This window comes from Thalia democratica, chromosome 8 (assembly GCF_965202585.1).
Source record: "Thalia democratica chromosome 8, ktThaDemo2.hap1.1, whole genome shotgun sequence".
NCBI lineage: Eukaryota > Metazoa > Chordata > Thaliacea > Salpida > Salpidae > Thalia > Thalia democratica.
Window position 1 is genome coordinate 30,846,453 of NC_139172.1, and position 23,961 is coordinate 30,870,413.

General features: G+C 33.5%; 2 protein-coding genes across 2 annotated transcripts in view; both read right to left on the reverse strand.

The window, feature by feature from the left end:
* LOC145843135 (MAM and LDL-receptor class A domain-containing protein 1-like) overlaps positions 1-12,243 on the reverse strand; it is a 79,259-nt gene extending 67,016 nt beyond the window's left edge. The window contains exons 1-26 of the mRNA XM_082950597.1: positions 11,959-12,243; positions 11,525-11,727; positions 11,038-11,188; positions 10,603-10,789; positions 10,095-10,328; positions 9,558-9,631; positions 8,791-8,931; positions 8,337-8,456; positions 7,836-8,090; positions 7,280-7,502; positions 6,740-6,932; positions 6,245-6,370; positions 5,874-5,997; positions 5,190-5,356; positions 4,754-4,997; positions 4,317-4,455; positions 3,934-4,050; positions 3,527-3,690; positions 3,207-3,345; positions 2,665-2,906; positions 2,246-2,395; positions 1,974-2,057; positions 1,462-1,675; positions 874-1,021; positions 437-593; positions 67-157 (exon numbers count right to left, since the gene is read on the reverse strand). Coding sequence (XP_082806723.1) covers positions 67-157; positions 437-593; positions 874-1,021; positions 1,462-1,675; positions 1,974-2,057; positions 2,246-2,395; positions 2,665-2,906; positions 3,207-3,345; positions 3,527-3,690; positions 3,934-4,050; positions 4,317-4,455; positions 4,754-4,997; positions 5,190-5,356; positions 5,874-5,997; positions 6,245-6,370; positions 6,740-6,932; positions 7,280-7,502; positions 7,836-8,090; positions 8,337-8,456; positions 8,791-8,931; positions 9,558-9,631; positions 10,095-10,328; positions 10,603-10,789; positions 11,038-11,188; positions 11,525-11,571 — 3,931 coding nt within the window. The 5' untranslated portion in view covers positions 11,572-11,727; positions 11,959-12,243. The remainder of the gene's footprint in view (positions 1-66; positions 158-436; positions 594-873; positions 1,022-1,461; positions 1,676-1,973; positions 2,058-2,245; positions 2,396-2,664; positions 2,907-3,206; positions 3,346-3,526; positions 3,691-3,933; positions 4,051-4,316; positions 4,456-4,753; positions 4,998-5,189; positions 5,357-5,873; positions 5,998-6,244; positions 6,371-6,739; positions 6,933-7,279; positions 7,503-7,835; positions 8,091-8,336; positions 8,457-8,790; positions 8,932-9,557; positions 9,632-10,094; positions 10,329-10,602; positions 10,790-11,037; positions 11,189-11,524; positions 11,728-11,958) is intronic.
* Positions 12,244-12,520: 277 nt separating this feature from the next.
* Positions 12,521-23,961, reverse strand: part of LOC145843136 (MAM and LDL-receptor class A domain-containing protein 2-like) — a 36,118-nt gene continuing 24,677 nt past the window's right edge. The window contains exons 44-57 of the mRNA XM_082950598.1: positions 23,554-23,692; positions 23,094-23,243; positions 22,514-22,794; positions 21,930-22,167; positions 21,456-21,598; positions 21,076-21,189; positions 19,804-19,963; positions 15,876-16,019; positions 15,281-15,411; positions 14,721-14,901; positions 14,062-14,320; positions 13,610-13,817; positions 12,989-13,250; positions 12,521-12,672 (exon numbers count right to left, since the gene is read on the reverse strand). Of these exons, the coding sequence (XP_082806724.1) occupies positions 12,521-12,672; positions 12,989-13,250; positions 13,610-13,817; positions 14,062-14,320; positions 14,721-14,901; positions 15,281-15,411; positions 15,876-16,019; positions 19,804-19,963; positions 21,076-21,189; positions 21,456-21,598; positions 21,930-22,167; positions 22,514-22,794; positions 23,094-23,243; positions 23,554-23,692 (2,562 nt within the window). The remainder of the gene's footprint in view (positions 12,673-12,988; positions 13,251-13,609; positions 13,818-14,061; positions 14,321-14,720; positions 14,902-15,280; positions 15,412-15,875; positions 16,020-19,803; positions 19,964-21,075; positions 21,190-21,455; positions 21,599-21,929; positions 22,168-22,513; positions 22,795-23,093; positions 23,244-23,553; positions 23,693-23,961) is intronic.

Sequence of the window (23,961 nt, forward strand, 5' to 3'; positions counted from 1 at the left end):
TAGTTCTAAATGTACAAGCAACGTTTTAAAAGTTTACAGGTTTCAACAACTTTATTGTAAGCTAACCTGGGGAGTAGCAGGACTCAGTTAGAATTTCGATGTCGTCGATCGCAATATTTCTCGTCCAATCCAATCCTTTCACTGCTTCGAACACAACCTAAAAAGTGCAATTTTTTACTTAAGTTTGAAGTTTTTATATAGACAAAGTTTTAGATACCTATAGAGTTTTATGATACCTATGTTTGCCTTTATAAAAAACACTGTAAAAATAAGACTAAGCATTAAATGTATCTTAAGTCTTTTTAAGTCTAAGCAATTCTATATATATGCAACAAAAACTAATCATAATTCAAAATTCTTAGACCATTTTGCTATTTTACCAAACTATTTAAATGTTTTTAATAACAAAGTTTTAAAGTCTTTTGTTAAGACTAACTTTAAAAGGCAAGGGAGCTTGTATGTTGAGCGATGCCCGTTTCCAGTAGTTTCCCTGGTTACCGTACAACACCCACACGGGGGCGTCGAAGCCCGCCCCGACGTCCTCCAAAACGTGCAACCTCAGTTCGCCCTGGTCCGTACCGTTCATGTTGTACCTGTCAGTTAAAAGAGTGGTTATTGTTTTTTGAATGTATTTTTTTCGGTTTACAATGTTTAATACGGTCGGCAAGTTTGTTTATAAATGTAGCGTTTATGACATAAAACAATATAAAAAATATGCTTGTTTATTAAATTATATTTTTTTTGTAGATTTATACTTTTAATTCTATATCGATACTATTCATTATACTACAACACTGTAAGAAACGATCAAAATCCATCATACTTGCAATAAAAGTCAAACGGTTTGTGTACAACTTGTTACTTTTTACCAACCAGAAAACGAGACATTGCGAGAGGGTGCCGGTCGGGTTGGTCAGAGTTATCAGTCTCGCCTTGCTGGACGGCGGGGTCCTGGTCGGGTCGCTGTCCGTCACCATGAAGTGACCGTTTCCCGACAAGTACGTGTGGTCCACGTTCGGGTCTGGAAAAAATTAGTTCACATTAGTAGTTTTTAAGTAACTACTTTCAAACCTATTAAAAAGTAGCTTTTAGTTTTGTAATTAGAAAGTATTTTTTATTCGGCGTAATGTTACAGGTTTGTAGTTGCTTTTTTTTTATTCAAAACAGATTTCAAACTTTAGAAGCGTACACCAGTTGTTAACCTTTCTTTTGTGTTTTTATCTCTACGACTTTAAGACATGTTGCTTAATTTACAGAAAACCACGGTTAAAACATTGTTACTAGTAAAGTAATTTTCAGAGATCATTCAACGGTAAAGTCTGTTTTACTTCACATAAAACAAAAATAGTTTAACTATCTGATATGTATTTGTAAATTTTAAAACAAACTGTAACTTTACTAGCCACATGAAATATGTATATAAAACAATTAATGTATATACATAAATATAATAAAACAAACCATCGACGTTGCTTGCTTGCTCGTACAGCCACATGAAATCGGCAGTCAGGTCGTTCTCCAGCCCGCAGTAATTTTCCTCAAACTCGCAGTAGGTGGGCGGAGGGCAACCACCCAAGTATACCCTGATGTCGTCAATGGCGATGTCGCCGTTGTAACTAGCGCCCCTGGCGGCTTCGAACACCACTGTCAGGTCGCCCGCTCTTTTTATTTGCACCTGTTTTTTGTAAGTTATTACAGTATTTTTAAGTTGCATTATAAAAAATTGTTTTACTTCAAGAAAATTACTAAGTATAAGAATATACAGTGTGTACTACACTTTAAAAAAAGTTGTTCAGCTAGTCAAAAGTACAACTATAGTTAAAGCCCTCTCGTCTTTATTCCCTGATCTAAACTCTATCAACCTTTTGAAATAAACAGTAAAAAATTGAAGATATTTTGTTTTGTACTTTTAGTATATGTAGCTTAGGATATCAAAATAGTGTAAAATAGTTATAACAAAAAGAAAATCTCACTTCTCCTTGGACCCAGAAAGGTCCCTGAGAGCTCTTCCTCTCCCACAAGTAGTCCGAGTACAAATCTCTTTGAACGTAGAAGACCTAAGAAACATTTTCACGTTAAAAGTTTAAACTTTTACAAAAGCTGCTTTGAAACTAGAAACTAGTTGTTTATTTCCTTTATACTTGTCAATATTAAACCAAAGTTAGACGTTAGTATAAAAGATTTTTTGAGACACTCAACCGCTTCGGTACAAACAAATATCAGAAATTTAATTTTGCAAACAAACCTTCAGAGTGTTGACGTCGCTGCCGTACATGTTGTACCAGAATCTGACGCAGATGCCGCTGGAGTCCTGAGAAGTTATCAACGGGGACTTGTACCTGGCCACCTCGCCCTGAGTCGTTCCAAGGTCCATCTCCACGTACATATAGTGGCCCTGTTTGTTATTTAGTTTAATAACTACTGTCTAATTTTTTTAAAACATATTTCTTTGATAGTTTTAATAACAAAATAACACTTTCTGTAAGCCAAGATTAAGAAGTATGTTTGTGGTAGTTATACAAAAAAAAAGTTCCTAGCTATTTTTTATAAAACTACTCAAGAAAGTAAATCTAACCATTCGTTAAACTTTAATCTTAAACAGTTACAAACAATCATATAAGTTGTTGTAAAATTTATTTTTTTTAATCAAAACATATTTTCCACCTTGTCGTTCAAAGTGGTGTGGTCCGTGGTGGGGCCGGTCTGTGTGGACGGCGTGTCGCCTTGATTAATTTGCCATGACAACGATTGCACGGGGTCGGTGGACCACCCGCACTCCCCACTTTCGAAGTCGCAGTCCCAGGGGCTGGGCAGGGGCGTGGGGCCGGGGGTGGGCTGGACGTTGGGTCCGTCCTGCTCCCCACACAAGTTCTCGAATATGCCGATGTCGTCCAGTGATATGTCGCCTTTGAAAAACAAGAGTGTTTATAATTAAGTTAAAGTGTTTATAAGTATACAATTAGTACAAGTGTCTGTTAGTAGTTCACGATATTAACCAATATTTGATAGATCATTTCTTAATTACTATTATTTTGTGTTTTAGTTTAGCATATAGTTATAGAAAAATACTTTTATTTGTTTGATAAGCGTTAGTGTTTTCTTTTTTTTTTTTTTTTGAGTATCATATGACGTTTTATGCTTTAAACAACTTCATACGAGTAAGTCATATTTGAAAAGTTTTCGCTATGCATTAAAGTTTTACTAACCAAGGTAGCTGTCACCTCTGACACCCTCAATAACGATGAAGAACCTGGTTGGGGAGGTGATGTTTACCGCCCCTAGCAACCAAACGTCTCCTTGGTCCCCTGACAACGACCAAACTGGACTGCCCGTTGTTATAGTTTTCTATAAGACAATTTAAATTTGTTTAAAGCAAGAATTTTATCATTAAAAAAAAACCTCGCTTAAGCATTTTTGTAATTTTTAGTAAATTAGCCAAATGTATTGTTAGTCTCAGATTGAAATTAAATTAGTAAACATATTAAAAAACTACTACATTTTTCTTTAATATTATACTCTCTCTCACCCCGTTATCTTCAACGACGTAGATGTTCAATGTTCCGATGTTGGGTCCGAACATGTGGTACCAGAACGTCATGCAGTACCCGTCGACCGTTTGTGACGTAGTCGTCGCGTCATAAGAAGCGGAAACCAGCCACGCGGTAGATCCCTGTGATATCGAGCTCGCCTCTGTGTGAAGATAATAGTTTGTGAATTTAAAAACACACTTATTCTTTGAAAATTTCCATACTTGGTTTGTTTGATTGTACTCAGTAAGAAAATGTTTTTTAGTACCTTATTTACACTAATAACCTTGCTTTGATACTTAAAAAGATTAAAGCAAAAAAAAAAGCTATTTAAAACAGATCATACAAAGTTGTATTACATCTCTTATAACAACTTGAGTTTAATTGACCACACAAAATTTCTCACCGAAATAAACGTAGAATCCCCTGTCGGTTCCTGTAGTGTGGTCAGTAAGAGGTCCTGTACTCGTTGATGGGGAACTACCAAAATTTCTCGCCCAATCATAATTGTCCGTCGAACTCGCTTTTAAGGGGAATATTATTTTTAGATATTTTTTTAAAGTATTTGTTGTTTTTTTTTCAATAGGCTAAACTAGTATGTAAATTTATACTTTATATAAGATGAATAATTTTAGAAAAAGAAAATTAAAATATTTTATTTATTTATTTATTTTATAATAGTTACATCTTATCGAGGTATAAATGGAATTAACAAATATTCTAGTTGTTTTAACAAGTTTGTTAACGAATATTCTAGTTGTTTTAACAAGTTTATAAAAGAACATTTACCTCCAACATTGACCCATTCACAAAAGTCTGTTTCAAAGTTGCAAACTTGGGTGGAAAAGCAGTCCCCTGTTGTCATAGTGACGTCGTCAATAGCAATGTCACCCGCGAAACTGCTTCCCACCGTAGCTTCAATAATCACCTGGTGATATAATATGGTTTTGGTTAGTGAATACAAAAACCAACAACTCATTTACGTCCTACCCTTATTATTTTTATAACAAAACGATTACAAACAAGTAATTATTTATGTTATAAGGTTTAATTTATTGTCATGCTGAAATTACACAATTATATGTAAACAAATTTTAAATTATATATTTTCAATACTGTTTTTTTTTTACATTTTAATAACAAAAGAGAGCTTTTTTGACTTTCTGAGAACAGACACTAAAGCTAAACTGTTCTACAATAATTTGATTTTCCACAAATTTTTTTACCTGGAAATCGTCCTGCACGGACGTCACTGACGTCTGCGCCTTCCGCCAAATTTCGCCCTGGTTTCCCGTTTCCTGCCACACCACTTGCGAGCTGCTCAACGGGGTATTCACCGGTTTCACGTACACCTTCAAGTTTCCGATGTTGTTGCCGTACATGTGGTAGAACATGCTGAAGCAGTACCTGCCACCTAGCGGAAGCGTTTGCTTGTAGAACAACCTCGCGCTGTCAGAAGGCACTCGCGGGCTGTGGGGAGTGATAAATTACCGTTAATGGGCAGTACTGAATGAAAGATAAGTATTAAATTAGATTTTTTTTGTTAGACCATCAATGCTTAGTACTTGTTTTGTAAACAAGCTTGATCATTCAATAACTTTTTTTTTGAAAACAAAATACAGATAAAGTGTAAACTTTGTACTTAATTTATACTTTAAATACCTTGACGATTCAATGAAGGCGTATATTCCGAGGTCGGTACCGATAGAGTGGTCGTTTGACGGACCGGTTCCCTGGGAAGAAGTGCCGTTGTTGCCTCGCGACCAATCAAAATCGTCGTCCGTAGCTTGCTCCCAGTTGCAGAAACCCGCCTCAAAGTTACAAACACCCTGTTAAAAAAATTGTTAAAGTTTTTGTTAATCCAGCTAACTACAATCGAGCTTTAAAAAACTCATTAGTTATTTTTTGAGATTTAAATTCGGCTGCAAAATTCAAGTTTTCTTTGTTTTGAAGCTTGATACTTTTTAACTTTTATTCCACTGCCTTCGAAGCTGAGCTTCAAATTAAATTAGCAGGTAGAGATAAAACTACTTTTAAGTACAAACAAAGCTCATGTTTTCCATTGAGAAAAAATCAATCAATTTTTTTTACTTTCTAAAAGTTTAAAAAGCTATATTGTATACAAATGTGGAAAACGTGATCATCGCAAGGAGCACCAGGTCTTATGTAGCAATCTTGTTTTACTACGCATGAAAATAAGTGAGTTTACAGAAACAAAGTTACTATACTAAAGAAAAATGTTCTAGTATAGTTTCGAGAAAATATCAATATAAAACATTAGCAAAGTACTACCAATCAGACTTTTACGTAGCTAAAATTGAAATACTCATTTTTAATAAAACTGACGTGGTCATCGCAGGGGGCACCAGGCCTTATGTACACGTCATCGATCGCGATGTCGCCCGTGTACCCGGTTCCGACGACGCCCTCTATCCACAACCTCACCGGTGTCAGCGTGTACAGGGAGTATCTGGATGAAAAAGCTGATTGAGTTTCAGTTTGTCTTAAGTAACTTGTGTGTTATTTACGGATCTTATCAACGAGATACATTTTTTACACTATGTTGCCATCCAACTTAATTTAATCAATTAATACAATTTAAAACTATAATTTTAAATTTTTCAAGCTAATAAACTTAATAGTCCTTTAATAAAGCTTTAACGTGAAACTATTAATTTACATCAAACAATTAAAACAAGTATTCTAATATTTTTCACCTTCCGTGAAGCCACTGATCTGACTGCTCGTCGTTTGGTTTTATTATTAATATTTTTTCTCCGCTTGGTGTCTCAATGTAAACGTTCAATTCACCGACTCCCGCTCCCAACATGTGGTACCAGAAACTATAATAATATTTTTACAAATTTTCAAAACTAAGCAAATTTTTCTGGCCTAAGCTTCAATGAAAAATGTCTGAAGTTAAAGTAAATCATATCTTTACAAATTTATAAAACCAAACAGTTATGCTTTGGTTCAATCTAGAATATAAAAAAAGTTTAAATAAATTTATTAAAACTCGGAAATTTCAAAAAGGTAAAAAGAACTCACTGTAAAACAAAACAGTGTAGAAGTTTTATTTACTTTCTATAATACCTCTTTTTAAAGTTGTTGGTTAAAATTGTTTTTCTACATTTATATAAACTTTTACAGTTATAAATGATTTCAGGTTTACTGTTTATTTTATCCCTGGTCAATCGATTAATTCAGTTTACCCGAAGCACGCGCCCCCAGCGGACGGAGGCACCCAGTCGGTCCTTATCAACGCGTTGTCGCCCTGCACCCGGGGAGAGCTGGTTTCTATGTAGACGTAGTAGCCCTTGCCCGTGGTGTGGTCGGTCACCGGTCCGGTGTTCACGGAAGAAGTGCCGCCTGCGTCCCTCGTCCAATCAAAAACGTCCTTGAAACCTGGTGCGAAAAAACGTCCAATCAAAAAACTGTTTTTGGCTTGCACTTCGCAAATGCCTTTTGTATTTATTTAAATACTTTTTTAAAGTGGTTTACCACGTAAAACCTTGAAATTTAAAAAAAAACAAACAAAAATAACAACATGTTTAAGTCAAAATGAGCTTTTTCATCAATAGCTATTTAAAAATAGATTAAAGCCACTATAAAAAATTAGGTTTTCCTACTACAACCGAATGCATTTTTAAACTAATCCTCACAGAACAAAATAAATGTTTCCCGATAAACTTTAAATACACCCAAACAAGTTTTCAACCAATCAAAACATTTCTTTTTTTTCAAAAACTAACTCCCGCAGTCGCCGTCTACGCACTGGTGCCAGTTGCAAATATCATTTTCAAAATTGCAATCGACCATTTTCGTGTAATTTTTGTTTTCTGCAATTGGCGGGGTTATCTCGCACAAGCTGCCGTCCACCAGTATGAGGTCGTCTATAGCGATCTGGCTCTGGATGGTCTTGCCCACCACAGCTTCGATTATGACGTGATAGTCGAGTTCCATCGTTACTGGTATCTGTTTTTGTTGTTGTGTTTAGTTTTGTTTGCGTCGTTAGTATCGTAATGATGATTTTATTTATATTATCAAAACCGTTTGTTTTTCTTTAGCATAAAATACAAATGTTAGTTATAAGCTGTTTTGTTGTTACGTACAGCTGAGATCATTTTACCACCATACAATTAGTACTAGTTTATATGGCACGAATATGGTCACCACTTAACATGGCTGTTGGTCGCGTAGACAAATACTTAATCAAATAATCAGGTAAAGATTTAAAAACTTCTGATTTGTCTAACAATCAGAGCTTAAATAAATGTACCAATTATTATTTTTTGCTTTTTCACCGACCTGAGCATACTTCCATCCCTGGCCCTGGTCTCCTTTCAGCGACCAGACCAAAAACTCTGCCGCGTCCGAATCCACCTGAGCGTCTCCTCCCTCGTAGTACCTCAACCTGACGTTCAGTTCGTCCACGTCCGTACCGTACATTGTGTACCAGAACTGGAAGCAGGACTTGCCGCTGTCTGACAACCTCTCGGATTTCAGCAAAGCTCTCTGGCCTTGGACGGGGTTGTCCGATGTGTCTATGTACAAGTAACTTCCCTGGAAATCGTTTAAATTGTATTAATTCTAAAATGCACAAGTTTTGATGTAGGAAGTGAACTTTTTTTTTTCTGGTATTTAAGATTTAATTTACGTTTTATTTATTCTATACATTTTATCTAATAGTATTAACCGTCAACTAAAACATTGAATAAAAAGCACATTAACAAACTAAGATATTCAATTGTTCAGCATTTTAAACAACAAGTAAACATAGATAGGTAACTTTTAACACTTGTATCATACCTGTGACTTTCCTGTAGTGTGGTCATTATCGGGACCGGTACCTCCCACTGAAGTAGGCCCCTGGTTGACTATCCAATCAAAATCGTCTCTTTGCTCGTTCACGTAGTTACAAGTGTCTTTCTGTATAAGATAAATCGATTTTAGTTATTTTTTGATACAGCTTTTTTAATGGTTTATTGCAGTTTTAGTAATTCAACATAAGAACAACTTAGAAAGTTTGGTTTAAAATTAAAAACCATATACAACAGAAATATTTTTTTTGAATAATGTTAATTCAATGTACTTACTACAAAGAAATTATATACTATTAATTACTAAAAGCTTTATAAGTACCTTTTAATTACTAGTTTGCTTCGAAAGTAATTTTGTAAATACAATTATTTCTTCAATTTTATTTTAGTAGGTTGCTTCAACAAGTATTTGAGTTGAAGCATCTATTTTAGTTAAAACAAACATTATCAAAGTTGCACCCTCCGTAAGGCTGGCACTTTCCGGGCTCTATTATGACGTCATCAATGGCCATGTCACCGGTGAACCCGGGCCCTACTGTTCCCTCGAATATCAGCTGGTACGTCTTGTCGTTGTACAAGCTCACCTGTGGAAAATTTTAGTCAGTCTCGTATGGTTGCAATGCTTAAAAAGTTTGTAGTTGTGCTGTAGTTGTTTCTTCTGGTTATCAGAGATAAATAGATGTACCACGTGTCATGAACTTCAAGTAAAATAGTAATATATATCTGCTTTTAATGTTGTTATTGTACAAACTCATCTGATGAATATATGTTTATTTAAATTAATATTTACGTAATTCAATATAAAGTTAAAAATTATGTAATTCAATATGAAAATAAAAAATGTGTCTTAAAAAACTTTTTTAGCTCTAAAAAATTGTTCACGAACGTTTTGTTCTTCATTTTGTTGATGTTTCGTTACTTACGCAAGAGTATTTCTGTAGCAAGTTTTGAATTACACAAAAGAAAGGGACAAAATGTTTTTAAAACAGCTCGTACATTTTTTCATAAACTATGATGCATCAAAAAAGGCTTATGGTATTTTGCTAAGAGTTTTTAAAACTGTAGGAACCTGAGTAGCACGCTAAAGAAAAAACAGATAGCTAAAATTTACTAATGAGTTTTTAATTAAAATAAAGACACTACGTACATTGTACAGTAGATTTTGGAGTAATCTACAAATATGTCACAAACTTAAAATGTAAAAACAAACCGTGGCTCTTCGCCATCTGTTTCCTTGATTTCCAGATTTCGTGAAAACTTTCATTTGATCAGTGAGCATTGCACCTGGAATAAAACAAAATGAATAAAAATAACAAATTACTTTAAATAAGTTAGTTGAAGTGTTACAAAAAAAAGTTTTGTATAAGTACACCATATGCAAGACATGAGTATATTAATCTTAAAAACTAAAAAGCTTTTGAATATTTATAAAATTATTTACAACTTATCAATGCTGTTTTAACAACAAAAATAAAATCTCTGATAAAAAAAAAACAACAAGTAGTTTTAATTATATTAGGACTAATCAAAATTTCAAAATAACACAGAACCTGAAAAAGTTTGATTAGAGTGCTAACAAACCAACCTAATGTGTACTCAAATGTAGTACATTAAATACCATTGCTTATAATTATAGACAATTCATTTTGTTTTAACAAAACAGTGTTTTACCTTGCTGGTATGTGTACTTATATAACTTTATACAAAACATCAGTACTTATGTTTTCAATTTATTCAAAGCAATCACCTTGCGTATACTTTCCGTTGAACTGGTAAACGTTCAACGTGCCGGTGTCTTGCCCGTACATGTGGTAGTAGAACGTCACGCACTCGTCCCCTGCCATCTGCTGGTATTCCCCCGATACGAAACGGGCCACGTCCCCTGGTACCCGGGGCGAGCTGGTCTCGATGTACATGTACCTTCCGTACGACGTGCCGTAGGTGTGGTCGTACGTCGGTCCCGTGTCCACCGAAGCCGTTCCTGGGTTTATATATACAAGTGTTGAACAAAGCAACTACGAAGCACTTTATAAGTTAATACACATGGACTTACTGAAAACATCAAGTATAAATTGCAAATAAAATTTTTCAAGACACCTAAAGCCTTTATGAGTTGTACCCTCAAAATGCAACAAAACAGTATAAAAGTAAAACAAAAAGAACACTTGTAACGTGTCAATTGAAAAATTAATTTTTACAGGTTTTTTCAGTTAATGTTTTTCAACTGATGAACAGCATGTTACAACTGTTCAAACCTCCGGACGTCTGTATCCAGTTGAAGTCGTCGGACCCGTCCTGCGTGTACCCGCACGCCAGGTCGTCCTCGAACGTGCACAGGGTGTCCTGGGCCGGCGGCGGGGGACACAGGCCCGGGTCGAGCCTGACGTCGTCGATCGAGATGTCGTCGGTGTACGACGACACGACGGTTGCGTTGAACTTGATCTGTTGTTTGGACGTGATAGTTTTGAATTAATGTAAACTACTTGAGAAATATTAAAGAAGTCGTAAACATTTGGTATGAAGGCGAAGTATTTTTGCAGAAATATTGCTCAAAGAGTAAACTTGATTAAATCGATCATTAAAAAAATAATTCCGTTTACACGTAGTAAAAAATTACATTAAATAAACCTTACAACTTTTAAGAACTATTACAAATACTATTTTTGTTAGTTTTCCATATTACAACCGACCTGGAAAGTTTCGTCTACGATGATATCTAACGACGCGGGATACCAAACATCCCCTAAACCGTAAGTTTGCGACCAAATGACCACGTCTCCCATCGATCCTGTCTTTAGCACCACCGACAAAGTTCCGATGGCAGAACCATACATGTGGTACCTGGAAGATTGTGACGTCATATAAAACTTGTATAAGTATTGCGTTTAGTATTATTTATCGTGTTTTATCGTTTTTCTTTTAACACATGTTTTTTATAATATACAACCACACATTTTCAAACAGTTTAACACTTGTTAGTGAGACATGTGGTATCACATCGTCATTTAAAAAACAGACTTGAAAGTTAGTCTAACTCTTTTTTTCAACAAACATCCTTACAAACTGAACTAGAGCGAAATATTAATTATGGTGTTGAGTTATTTATTGCATAAGACTTAAAACATAAATCAAAATATATTCTAAAAACATAACACAAATCTCTCAATAAAAACTCACCAGAACTTCAAGCAAGATCCTCTCGTCGACGGTGATTTCCCTGACATGAGAACGGCGTAATCGCCCCCAATGTGTCCCGACGACTCGATGTAAGCGAAGTATCCCTTGCCTTGCACCCCCGTCGTGTGGTCGCTGTCCGGCCCCGTGCTGCTGGAGGGCGTGTTCGTGTTGAGGCGCGTCCAATCGAAAGTGTCCGTCGTGTCCTGAATATTTAAAAAAAATTAAAATACTGAACAATACTGATTTTTTTAGTGTTACTGAGAGCGTAAGTTTTTCAAATACTGCAAACATTTTTACTAAATGTTACAAAGAAGCTGTCAGGTTTTCTTTTACTGTTTTGTTTTTCAGAAGTTTGTTGGTTACTTTCAAAAAATGACTTGTTAATTTACTAATCGTGCCACATTATTTTCTTCAAGTGCAGTCAAGTAAGTTACCTGAGTAAAATCGCAAAACCCGGAATCGAAGTCGCAGTTGATGGGACCCGCGGGTATGGGGCCCTGGGTCGGGGCCTGAGTGGGGTTTGACGCTCCGGGGTCTGCCGCTAATGGCGCTAATGAGCAGTCAAGACCGTAAAACTCGATGTCGTCCACGGCGATGTTGCCTTGGTCCCCGTCCTCGGGCACGGCTTCGTACACGACGGTGTAGGGGGCGGTGTACCCCTTGAGAGGAATGGTCGCCTCGCCCCAGATACCCTGCTGTTGCCCTGACAACGACCACTTGAGGTCGCTCTGGTACACTCCGTTTGTGGTCTGCCCGAAGAATATGTTGAGCGTGCCTGATGGGTGGAAAAATTGTTGTAAATACTAATTGTAGTATGAAAACCTTGTTAAATAAACTTTTTCATAACAAATGTTATAAAACAAGCTTTTTCAAAAATTTTGGTTGTACATATTATATTGGTAATTTTTTTCTTTAGGTTATCAATATACTGTATAAAGTCTCAAAATGCAACAAGTCATACAGATTGAACTTTAATATTCACGAATTTAATGACGCTCAACAGTTTTTTAACCAACCAGCGCTCTTGCCACTCATGGTGTAGTAGAACCTCAAGCAGCTGGCCTGGTTCGTGTAAATCGTTTCTGAAAAAATCCTGGCGTTTTGCGTTCCGTCGTGGTTGTAAACGTTGTCCACAAACATGAAGCGTCCTTCGTAAAAATAATATGTAAGTACTTATTTGTGAACAGAATCTATAGTACTTGATTAGATTTAAAAAAACAGTTTTTAACAACTTCATTTTTTAATCTGCAATGTATGCAATAAATACAAAGATATTTTTTTTTAATGATGAATTTTTTTTTTTACTCCTCTGGAGCTTTAAATTAGTCAGTTATATTGACAACTCAATTAACCTTCACATACATTTCTCAAAAACAATGTAGTTGTAAGAAGTAGCTTGTTCTACTTTATTTCATCTACACAACTTTTTATTTACTTATAATTAAAAAAACATTTTTTTCTCACCTGTGGGAGTGCCGTAAGTGTGGTCGACGGCGGGCGAGTTCTGGGGCACACTGTCCAGCCCGTTACCCACCAACCACTGCAGTTCGGAGGGTGTTCCCCCCACCTGTCCCAGGTCGTTGTTCAGCCACGTGCAGGCGCCGTTCTCGAAATCGCAACTCCCCGCCGAGGGACACCCCCCGTTTCGAACGACGATGTCGTCCAATGAGAAGGCGAACTCGTAGTTGGAGCCGGAAGTGAACGAAGACGTCGCCTCTATCACGATCTGGCGGGTGAGAAATTTTAAAATAAATTCTCTTATTAAGTTTTAGTTAGTACCTAGTTTATTTTTTTTTGTATATATACAGTCGGTAAAATACTGATTAAGTACTGTTATACTGAAAAGACAAAACAGTTAACAGTTTAGATTAAAACGCTGAAGTGCTTCTTTTTGACTTTTTGTAATCATTTAATTTTTCTTTTAAAACAAGCCAAGCAAATATATAAAAAGTCTGTATTTAAAAGTCATTTATGTTAACTAGCTATGAAAAAAGTCAATTTCGTGGAGTTCGGCATACTCTTAAATAGTGTACCGAAAAAAAACATTTAAAAACATTAGTTCTACTTTACATCTAACTTCCAAACCTCGTAGTAATCGTTGGGCGATGCAACGTAAACGTGAGCCATCTTCCAACCGCTAGACGGCCCTGTCGTAGACCAAAGAGGAAATCCCGTGTTCGAGTTCTGCCTGATGTATGCGGACAAGGAGGAGTCGCCGCTGCCCACCCCTCCCATATTGAACCAGAACTCCGCGCACGACGCCGCGGTCGGAGGGAAGGTTGCCGTGGTCAGCCTGGAAAAATTGTTCGTTTTGTGATTTGTTTTAAAAATGTAACAATACGGTAAAAGTCTGTTCTTGCTACTACTATCATCTATTACGTTTTATAAGCTTATAAAAAGCTTGTACAAGTTATACTAGGCATTACCTTTAAAAAGGGCATAAAAGTATCAAATTTTTATGTATTAAATATTTTTTTCAATAACCTACATTTTAGTACCACATGTAAAAAACAATAGTATTTGAAAAATAAACAAACTGGGTGGAAGTGCCGTCGGGTTTCTTGGAAACTGCCGCCACGAACTTGCCCTGGCTCGTTCCGGTCGAGTGATCGCTGGCGGGTCCTTGTGACGTCACAGTTGCCAACTTCGTCGCGTCGGTCTGCTCGAACCTGAACTCTGACGATTGCGAAGTTATTATGACGTCACAGTTGTCGGGATCTTCAAAGTCGCACACGCCGATTTCGGAGTATCTGCACGGTTGCTGCGACAACCTGACGTCATCAATGGCTATGTCACCTGAAAAGCGTGTTCGTTGTTTAGTATTTGTTTTTAAATAATTTCTTTTCTTATGTAGCTTTACTAAAATAAATCTTTTCACTGACTCTTAGTTGTTTCAAGTGCTAAGTAGAAACTTGTATACTTTTTTAGGACATCAGTTGAGGTTTTTTATTTGAGTTCAAAGAGATAAATGCAAATTTTTTTTTTTGTTTAATTTATGTTTTTCTATTTAGGACTCTTCAGTTATAACGTAAAATTTCAATTAAAAGTCTTTTTTAAGCACAAAAGTTATTTAAAAACTATAAAGAACGTTTAACTTAAAGCGTCGATTGTAATTTATCTCAAACTGTTTCAAGATATTTTCGAGAACAAATGCTTAGTTTCTTGCTAAACAATACAAAACAAAAAGAAAAGTTACCTGCACTCGCGGACATCACAGTAGCTTGCACAACGATCCTCTGCTGTGCTGAGCTCTGCTTAATAGTTGCTTCGGCCTTGTACCACGTTTCGTACACGCTGATGGACTTGCTGATCAGTAGAGTGGACTGGCTGGTCACAGTAGTGCCGTCTCCCACGAACACCTTCAACTCGCCGATGCTCTGAAAATGAATTGTCAATGTTTTGGTGGGAAGTTTGAACAGTTTGTTTGTTCAATTTGCTTTAGATATGTAATTTGATCTTTTTGATCTGAAATCGTACATTTTGTACAGTTTGTTTGCTATGTTTACATACACTTTTAATTTATGTGTTTAATGAATTTAAATACACTAAGTAGTTATTGTAAAAATTTCTTAAGTTATTAGCTTTAAAACAAATACAGGAAAAATACTTGTTATAAACAAATCAAGTTTGCAAACGGTGTTTTACATTCTTATATCAAAAGCCTAACAGTCATATAATAGAAACTAAGTTTTATACTTAATCCATACGTAATAAAATAGTAAATAAGCTATAATTTTTTAATAAATCACTACCAACCGGTCCATACATGTGGTACCACATTTGAAAGCACCTGTCCCCTGAACTCGTAGAAATTAAATCGCTGTACAGCTCCGCAGCGCTACCGACATTGTGCGCGGCCGTACTAATGTAAGCGTAGTAGCCGGATCCTGACATAAAAATAATTTTAAAATCATGTTGTTGAAGAAAAAAGTATGTTTCTATACTTATGTTGTAAAAAGAAAACAGTTTTATTTTTTCAAAAACAGGTTAAAGTTTTGAAATAATGATATACTTTTAGAAATTAAACATCAAGTAAAGTTTTAAAAATAACAGGCTAAACATTTGATAGTAAACATGTAGTTTAGTGAACTAACAAGTTATTGTACTAAAATGTAAATGTATTTTATGAAGTTAATAAAAAGAAAGTTTCAATAGTTTTAAATTCGTTTTTTTATCTAGACAGTTTAAGAACTATTAATACTGGTTTTAATTTTATAAAATTTTATCTTCCCCTAACAACTCTACTTGGCCAAAATTCTTCAATACTAAATACGTTGCAATGCGACCTCTACCGGATAAATATTTCAGTAGATTTTAATTTCTCTGCCACCAAATCAAACAGTTAACAAACCCGTGTTGAGCGTGTGGTCGGTGGACGGGCCCGAGGTCCCGTACTGTCCGGTTTGGACGACCCAGTTAAACTGGTCCAACGTGCTCTGCGTCCACCCTGGGCACAACTGTCCTTTCTCGAAATCGCAGTCTATTGGTCCGGGAGCTGCAAGAAAAAAAAATGCGTTTAGTGATAACTTGGTCAAAAATGAGAGTCTTTTTTTTAGTGTGAAACTTGTTGAATACTTTTTATTTACAGTTTTTATTAGAAAAAAAAATTATGGCATAAAATATTGATGGCTTAAACTTAAAACCAAACAGCAAAAACAAATATTTTTATTACTTTTCATATTTTAAACTTCTAAGTTTTTAGTAAAGTTTAATTTTTATCGAGTTTAAATGTTTCAGCTACACGTTTTTGAAAATGATGTTTAAATATGATTATCATTAATATTTTTAATGTTGTTCTCGAAAACCTTAATACACTTTTACGACAAACTTTTTAACACCTATCTTAATTATTTCAAACAGTTTTAGCATTTAGTATGGCCTGCTTTGAAACAATTTAAATTACGATAAACAAATAAGTGAAGTTATTTTTTTAAACAAAAGTTAATAATTATGAGAGCCGTCGCTGAATGTTTGATTAAAAATAACATGTGCAAGAAGAACAAATAAATTTTACTGTATTCATAAAACAAACAAAACGAATTACAAAAACCTTAAATTACGAGAACTAAAAAGTGTTAATTTATATAATTTTAATTTACATTTTAATTATTACTTTCATACTTTTAAAACAAGAGATAAAATGTTAACCATTTTGATTTTAATACAGTCAAGTGCATACTTTTTTAAATAATTTACAGTAAACGAAACTGTATTTGTACTTTGAACTTATTTTAAACTAATCAAACACAATTTACTCTAAACAAAAAAATTATTGAATTCAATATACAAAAATATATTTTATCAATAGAAAACTGTTACGTCAGTTATATAGGTGATTAATTTTTATATAATACAATTAAATACTAGTTTAGATGTTAAAAAATGTATTTAACCTGAGTATGGTTCATTAAAAATGTTAACTTTAAATACTTTTTGAGAAGCTTTGCTAAGCTGTGTAAACTTTAATTATAGTTTAAAAAAATAAGATTTTATAAGTCTCATAAAGCTGTTTACTTATTTTAGATCCAAAGTGTATTTTGTTAAACATAGCTTTATTTATAAAAAGTTGTATTAGTTACGTTAAAAATTTACGAACGTCATCTAACCTTGTATTTAATTCAAAAAAACATGTAACATTCTAGTTTAAACAAGAAAGTATTTAAAAACTTTTTGAGACTTTTTCATACTTTTAACTAAATAGTTAAAATCAAATCTTATAACTAAACGCAATTTTTTTTATCAAAATAACTAATTTAAAAACTAGCAATATAATAGATTAAAAATTTATAAGTAGTTTGTTACAATAAAAATATATAAAACCGAAGCTATAGGAAATTAATAAAACTTCAAGTTAAATTTTTTTAATAACAAAACTAACAAACAAAGCACACTTTTATTAACATACTTTGAAAACTTTTATTTTTAATTAATTTTGTGCTTAATTGCAACTAAGTTTCAGATAATCGATATTAGTTTCAGTTAACATTTAAAAAAAAATTTATACTTTATCTAATAAACAAAACAAAACATTTACCTGCTAAAGACAGACTTTTAAATATAAAAATTGCAAATAAAATTGCATACTTTCTTATTATCATCGTGTCATTTAAAAACTGAACAAAATTTACTTTTCTATTAAAATTACTCCTGTCAACATATATTAGTACATTAAAAAACAACATATTTTTACTGCGTTTTGCAGCTAATTTCAACCTATTTATGCTCATAAATTACTAAAATCGATTTTTACCAAATGTTATTCTTTCTACTTCCGTTAAACTAGGTAGTACTTTGAAGTTAATTTTTTTCAGATATATTAGCATGTTCTTTTAGTTTTTAAAGCATAAAAGCTTTATAACTTGTTTGAACATTTTAATACTGGTTAAGTTGTCACTATGGAAATTTTACTACGCTATAACTCATTAGTAAAACAACTAATTCTTTATATGTTTTATTATCGATTTTTTGAAAACGTTACTTATAAAGATGGTAATAGATTTTCTAGCTAACAACTGAATAGTATATATAACAAAATTTTACTCTTTGTTTTTTCTATGAAACCTAAAAATAAGTAAGAACTTTCTATAACTTTAAAAGTTAAATGCTTTTATCGATCTTACGTTTTAATTAAATCACAACAAAATCTAAATATCATTTAGCTAATTTTGAAACTTATTTTTACTGCTGTAAAAATGTTATTGATGCAATTAATTATATTTCTGGTTAGTATAAAATAGTAGATTCTTTTGAACAAAACTAATGCTACTACCACCTTTATATTTTTCATGTGGTAGTATTTTAAATGACTGTGTGCTTTTGTATCAGTTTTGTTTCAATTTTGATTGAAATTGAATACTGACCAGTATATTATGCAGTATCATTCTATTTGATTAAGTAATCAGTAATGTTTATGTTCCAACATTGATCTACAGCAAATATTAGTCTTATCAGCTATCTCTTTTTGTGGTCAATATTGCAACTTTTTAGTTTAAGTGGATAAAAACAATTTTTTCTTTAGTACAATAATTGAAACTACACAATGCCAAGGCCAATTTATATAGAAAATTAAAAAAAAAAAAAGAATTTAATTTAAAAGTAGACAGAGAAATGTTTTGCTCAATAATAAAAAACACTCTTTTATTTTTGTTACCATAACTTATATTTTAATAGAAAAAATATTTTAAAGACTGACTATATAGCATTAAAACTGCATCTTACAATGTATAAAACACCTTTGAAATATAGTAAGTAAAGTTAAACTTTCAAAAAGTATAAAACTTGAAAGAACTTTTAATTTTAGCAAAATACTAAAAATTTTACTTTATCCTATTTTAAACCAAACATAAATTTTATCTAAAAACTTAGACAAAAATATGTTTATAAATTCAATAGAAACCAAAAAAACAGTTATTAACTTTTAAAAACAATAGTTTAATATAGTTTTTATAGTTTGTTTAGGAAAATTCGATTTGAGCTAAGCAATAATGACCAATTGTAAATATACCATAGAATAATCAAAATAAGTTATTAGATAAAAACTTATAAAAATATTTACGTTTTTTGCATATCAACATTAACTAATTTAGAGATTTTTTTCTAAAAATAAGCACATTGACAAAGGTACGAAATTGACGAAATAGTAGTAAACATTGTTACTGATACATTTTATTTTAATAAACTTTATTGATTTTTTAATGAAACACAAAAATAAACAGTAAGTTATTATTTATATACAATTAAACTTTTATATACGTTTTACATGAGGTTTCAAAACCTTAGCTACATATATGTTTATGACCTTTAGAAACTCTTTAAAACAGTATTTGAAATATTCTCTTATATAATTAGTTTTTTTTTTTTCTATTGAAATAAAATCCATCACAAAATTTTAGCGAGCATTTGAGTATTTTTTATTCACACTTTTTTTTTGTGTTTTTGAGGAAATCTGCACAATTTATTGTGTTTCTTCACTTTACAACATTACATAATTTTCAGTTTAGTCCTACCTAATTTTTAATGCAAGCTTGTTCACCTTAAGTTTCAAAAACATTCAATATCTATTTTATATTTTTTATTTCATCCTAATGTTGTTTTTATAAAGCACGAAGTAAAAACGTTAACTTTGATCTAAAATTTCCAAAGCATTTAATAATTATTTTTGGGATTGAGGTAAAATTCAAAAGATAACATTTATTGCGGTAATAACATATTTCATATACTTGAAACTTTTAAATTTTGTTTGTACTTTGATTTTATTCAAATAACAAAACAAAACTTACGTCCACTAGGGGCGGTAGTCGTTGGGGGCAACGTGGGTTGGGTTGGCATGGAAACACCAGCCCCAGGTGGATACGAAGTACATCCGGTTGCTATGAAGTCTATGTCATCAATTGCGAAGTCGCTTTGTGACGTCGCACCCACTTCCGCTTCTATTATTATCTGGAACAAAATTTAAATCATGTATATTTATATATAATATTTAGTTACACAAAAAATATTACGTAAATAAAATTACAAAAAGCTATATATTACGTAATAACAGATTACCATGTAATAATATATATATATGTATTTGTTAGAAAGGGGTCAAATATTCACGAACACATTTTTGCACGAAGGGTCTAATATGCACGAAGGGACGTTTTGCACGAAGGGTCACTTTTGCACAAAGGTATATTTTCACGAGAGTAAAATAAAAAGTTTAAAAAAAAAGTAAAAAGATAAAAAGATAAATTAATGAAAATAAACAACAACAAAAAGTTACCGACCGAGGGTAAGGGTTAGGGATAACAGTGATAGTAAAAACAAAAAAATAATAATAAATAAGAATAAAAAATATTTTAAAAAACTAGCAAAAAATAATAGATAAACTAATAAAAAAACAAAAAGTTACTTACCGAGGGTAAGGGTTAGGGGTAATAGTGATAGAAAAAATAACAAATGTAAATTAAAAATAAAACAAGAAAATAGAAAAATCAATTAAAAAAAGAAGAAAAAATATTACCGACCGATGGAAGGGTTAGGGGTAATAGTGTTAGAAAAAAAAAAATAAATTAATAATTAAAAAAGAAAACTTTAATTTTTCAACTCGTGCAAAAGTGACCACTCGTGCAAAATTTACGCCGTGCAAAAATATCCCTTCGTGCAAAAGCGTCTTCGTGCATATTTGACCCTTTGTGCAAAAGTGTCCCTTCGTGCATTTTCGACTCCTACCAGTATTTGTTAATTTTATTATTATCTTGTGTTTTTCAACTTCAAACGTTTTTCAAATCAAGTGTTTTCATTTACTCAATTTTTAACTACTTTCTCAGAGAAAAGTTTCTTTTTTTTTGTTTTCTTAATTACAATATAAAAAAAAAAAAATTAATGGCTCACTTGGTAAAAGCTTCAAAAAGTTAAGTTGGTAACAAAATAGAGAAAATAAAGCATTTTAAAAAATTCTCGATTTATTATTCTGTATTTCAAATTTATAATGCATATTTTTAGTTATTATAAAAATGCTAAGAACAACTTACAATTTTGTTTTAACAGAACATAGATTTAAAACTCACTCTGTAACTCCCACTAGCGGTTATTTGTGCGACTCCTTCGTTCCACTGGTCGCCTTGATCGCCAGTCAGCGCCCAGATTAAAGTCAGTTCGCCGTTCGGATCCGTCAGTGACTCCTGTTACGTCATAACAATGATGCTTTATAATAGGTGAAAAACTAAACTTATTTGTTAGTGAAAGTCTTTTAAATTTTTTAAATACAGTGACAATACACTTTTTTGAACTTTATGTTTTATGTAATTCCTTTATAGGTTTTAAAAATTTTAGATTCAAACTGTTTTATGACACCACACGCAGCAAGGTTTAAAAAGCTTTTTTCCTTAAATTAATATTGTAGCATATCTAGGAAAAAAAAAAAAAAATTTCAATTAATTAATCCTACCTGTTGCTGGTACACTGCCAGTGCGCCGGGTCCGTGCATGTGGTAGTAGAACCTGACGCAGGATCCGCCCTTCAGGAACCCGGATGCGATGGCTGCGTTGTCACCTGGGCTCGCGTACGAAGATGGCACGTACATGTATGTGCCTGTTGGGTGTTTTAATGGGCGTAAAAAAAAGTTAGTTTAGTTTTACAACTTTTTTTGGAACTTTTAAAATATCTGTTTTTACTCACAAAGTTTGACTGAAAAATCTGTGCTAGCATACGGTCTTAAAAGTGTCCACTTACTTTTAAATTTTAGCCGTGAAAGATTACATTAATGCTATTTTGAGCTAAATTAGCTAAATAAACCGACTCATAAAAACTGTGCCAGTTGTAACAGTTTGAGCCTGAAACAACGAGCTATCGCCAACAGTACCTTGAGTCAGTATGCTTTACTTACAGATCATCAGACCAGTTTTATCAAAATACACTTCACCTGCGCTCGACCCCGTGGTGTGGTCCGCTTTCGGCCCGGTCACGCCATTGTTGTTGGTCGGTCCCCGTCCGCTGACCCAGTGAACGTTCTGCTTGATCGCCGCCGTGTTCTGCCACGAGCAGTCACGTGACTCGAAGTCGCACGAGCCCGCCGTTCCGCACGGCTGGTCACTGTACACGAAATCGTCCATCGATATCTCGCTTGCTGGGTTGCCGCTGCTAACCGCTTGGAACACCACCTGGCGGATTAAAATATTTGATTGACTTAATTTTAATTTTTCTGCTGCGTTGTTTTTTGGTTGAAGATTTTCATTGCGTTTTTGAAACTTTTTTGTTGGGTCAAGCTTTAAATGAAAAAAAGCGTTTACAAATTAACTATTTGAACTTTATGAGTTGTACTCAAACATATCTATTTTATATCCTAAATTTACGAAATCAGTTTCAACTCTAGAGTCTAAAAATAAAGCAGATGAAAGTAATCTTTAAAATTTTAATTCTACCAAAAAACAACTATCCAAACACCACTTTTACATCTTTACACAATTTTTTCCTATCATTTAATTACTCAAAATCACTAAAACTAACCTCAAATGGTTTCTGCATCTGGGAGTTGGGAACCTGGACCCTGGCCCGATGCCACTCGTTGCCTCGGGAACCTGTCATCTCCCACAGCGGGGTCTGAACGCTCTGGCTGCCCGAGGGTCTGACGAACACCTGCAGCGAGCCGGTCTTGACGTCGGGTCCGTACAGCCGGTAGTAAAAGGAGACGCAGGAGTCGAGGGTGGTCGTCTGGGAGGGGAAGGTTGGGGAGAGGAGGCGGGAGATGTCGCCCGCCGTGCTGCTGTAACCCGCGTATGCGTACAACCCTGTCAACAGTCAAATTTTATTAAATAGAATAACTGTTAGATTTTTAGTCCTGTGTAAATTTTTTTTTTTACAAATTAGTTGCTAGATGTACATTAAAAACATGTCTTTCTTACATAATACTACATAACAAATTTTACAGTACAATTGTAATTTTGTTACGAAAAATATTCAGACTTTTAGCATATTTCGCAACACAAACTAGTTTCTACGTTGTTCATATATTTTTGTCTTTTGTAAATGTTAAAAGTGAATAAATTCTTATTCTATTAAAACGCTATTAAAACTTTATGTTTCTCACCGTGTTGCGACTGGTATGTTACGTCATAATCAGGTCCGTATTTCTTATTATTTCCCGCCTGAAACGTCCAATCAAAATCGGCAGAGGTGTCCTGGTGGAATCCGCAGTGTTTGGCTCCCTCCATCGGGCAAACTTCGCCGACTCCTACGACTGAAATTTATTAAAAATTTGATTTTCATTTCATAAAACACTGCTTTTTTAATTGTTTGCAGTTGTAAAAGTAATTAAAACAGCTTAATAAATTTAGTAAGAACTTTACTGAAAAATATTTTTAGTCTTTCTCTTGTTTAATAATATGATAATGGTGATTCAATCTTATTTTTGAACTTTATCATTTTTACTTCTAACAACCACATTTACATATGGTTAGAGGCTTTTAAATAGACACAACATTTTTGTATTAAATAGTTTAGTGGTCACGAAATTTCTCAACAAAACGCAATTAACAAAAAGTTTTTACCTTTAACATCGCACGTTTTATCTGTCATTGTGACGTCATCAATAGCGATTCCAGAAGCGTCATCGCTTCCCCTCACCGCCAAAAATTCCACAAATCTCAAATCGATTGACAACGTTGAAGTTGGTACGTTCAGTACGGCCTGTAAAGTAAATGGTTTAAATATGCAAAACTTTTACGCAGAATACGACTTAAAAGCCGTTTGAAAAAAACGTAAAGACAGATTCAAAATTGACGTTTAAAAAATAAAGTTAAACTTAATGGTGAAAGCTCCATTGCAAAATTGTACATTGTCTAATTTCAATTTTTTTTACTTATTGACTAAATGTTTTAATTAATTAAAATATCATATGTTATAAAAGTTGTTAAACAAATGTTTAATTTTATACAAAGCTTTTCGAATCATTCTAA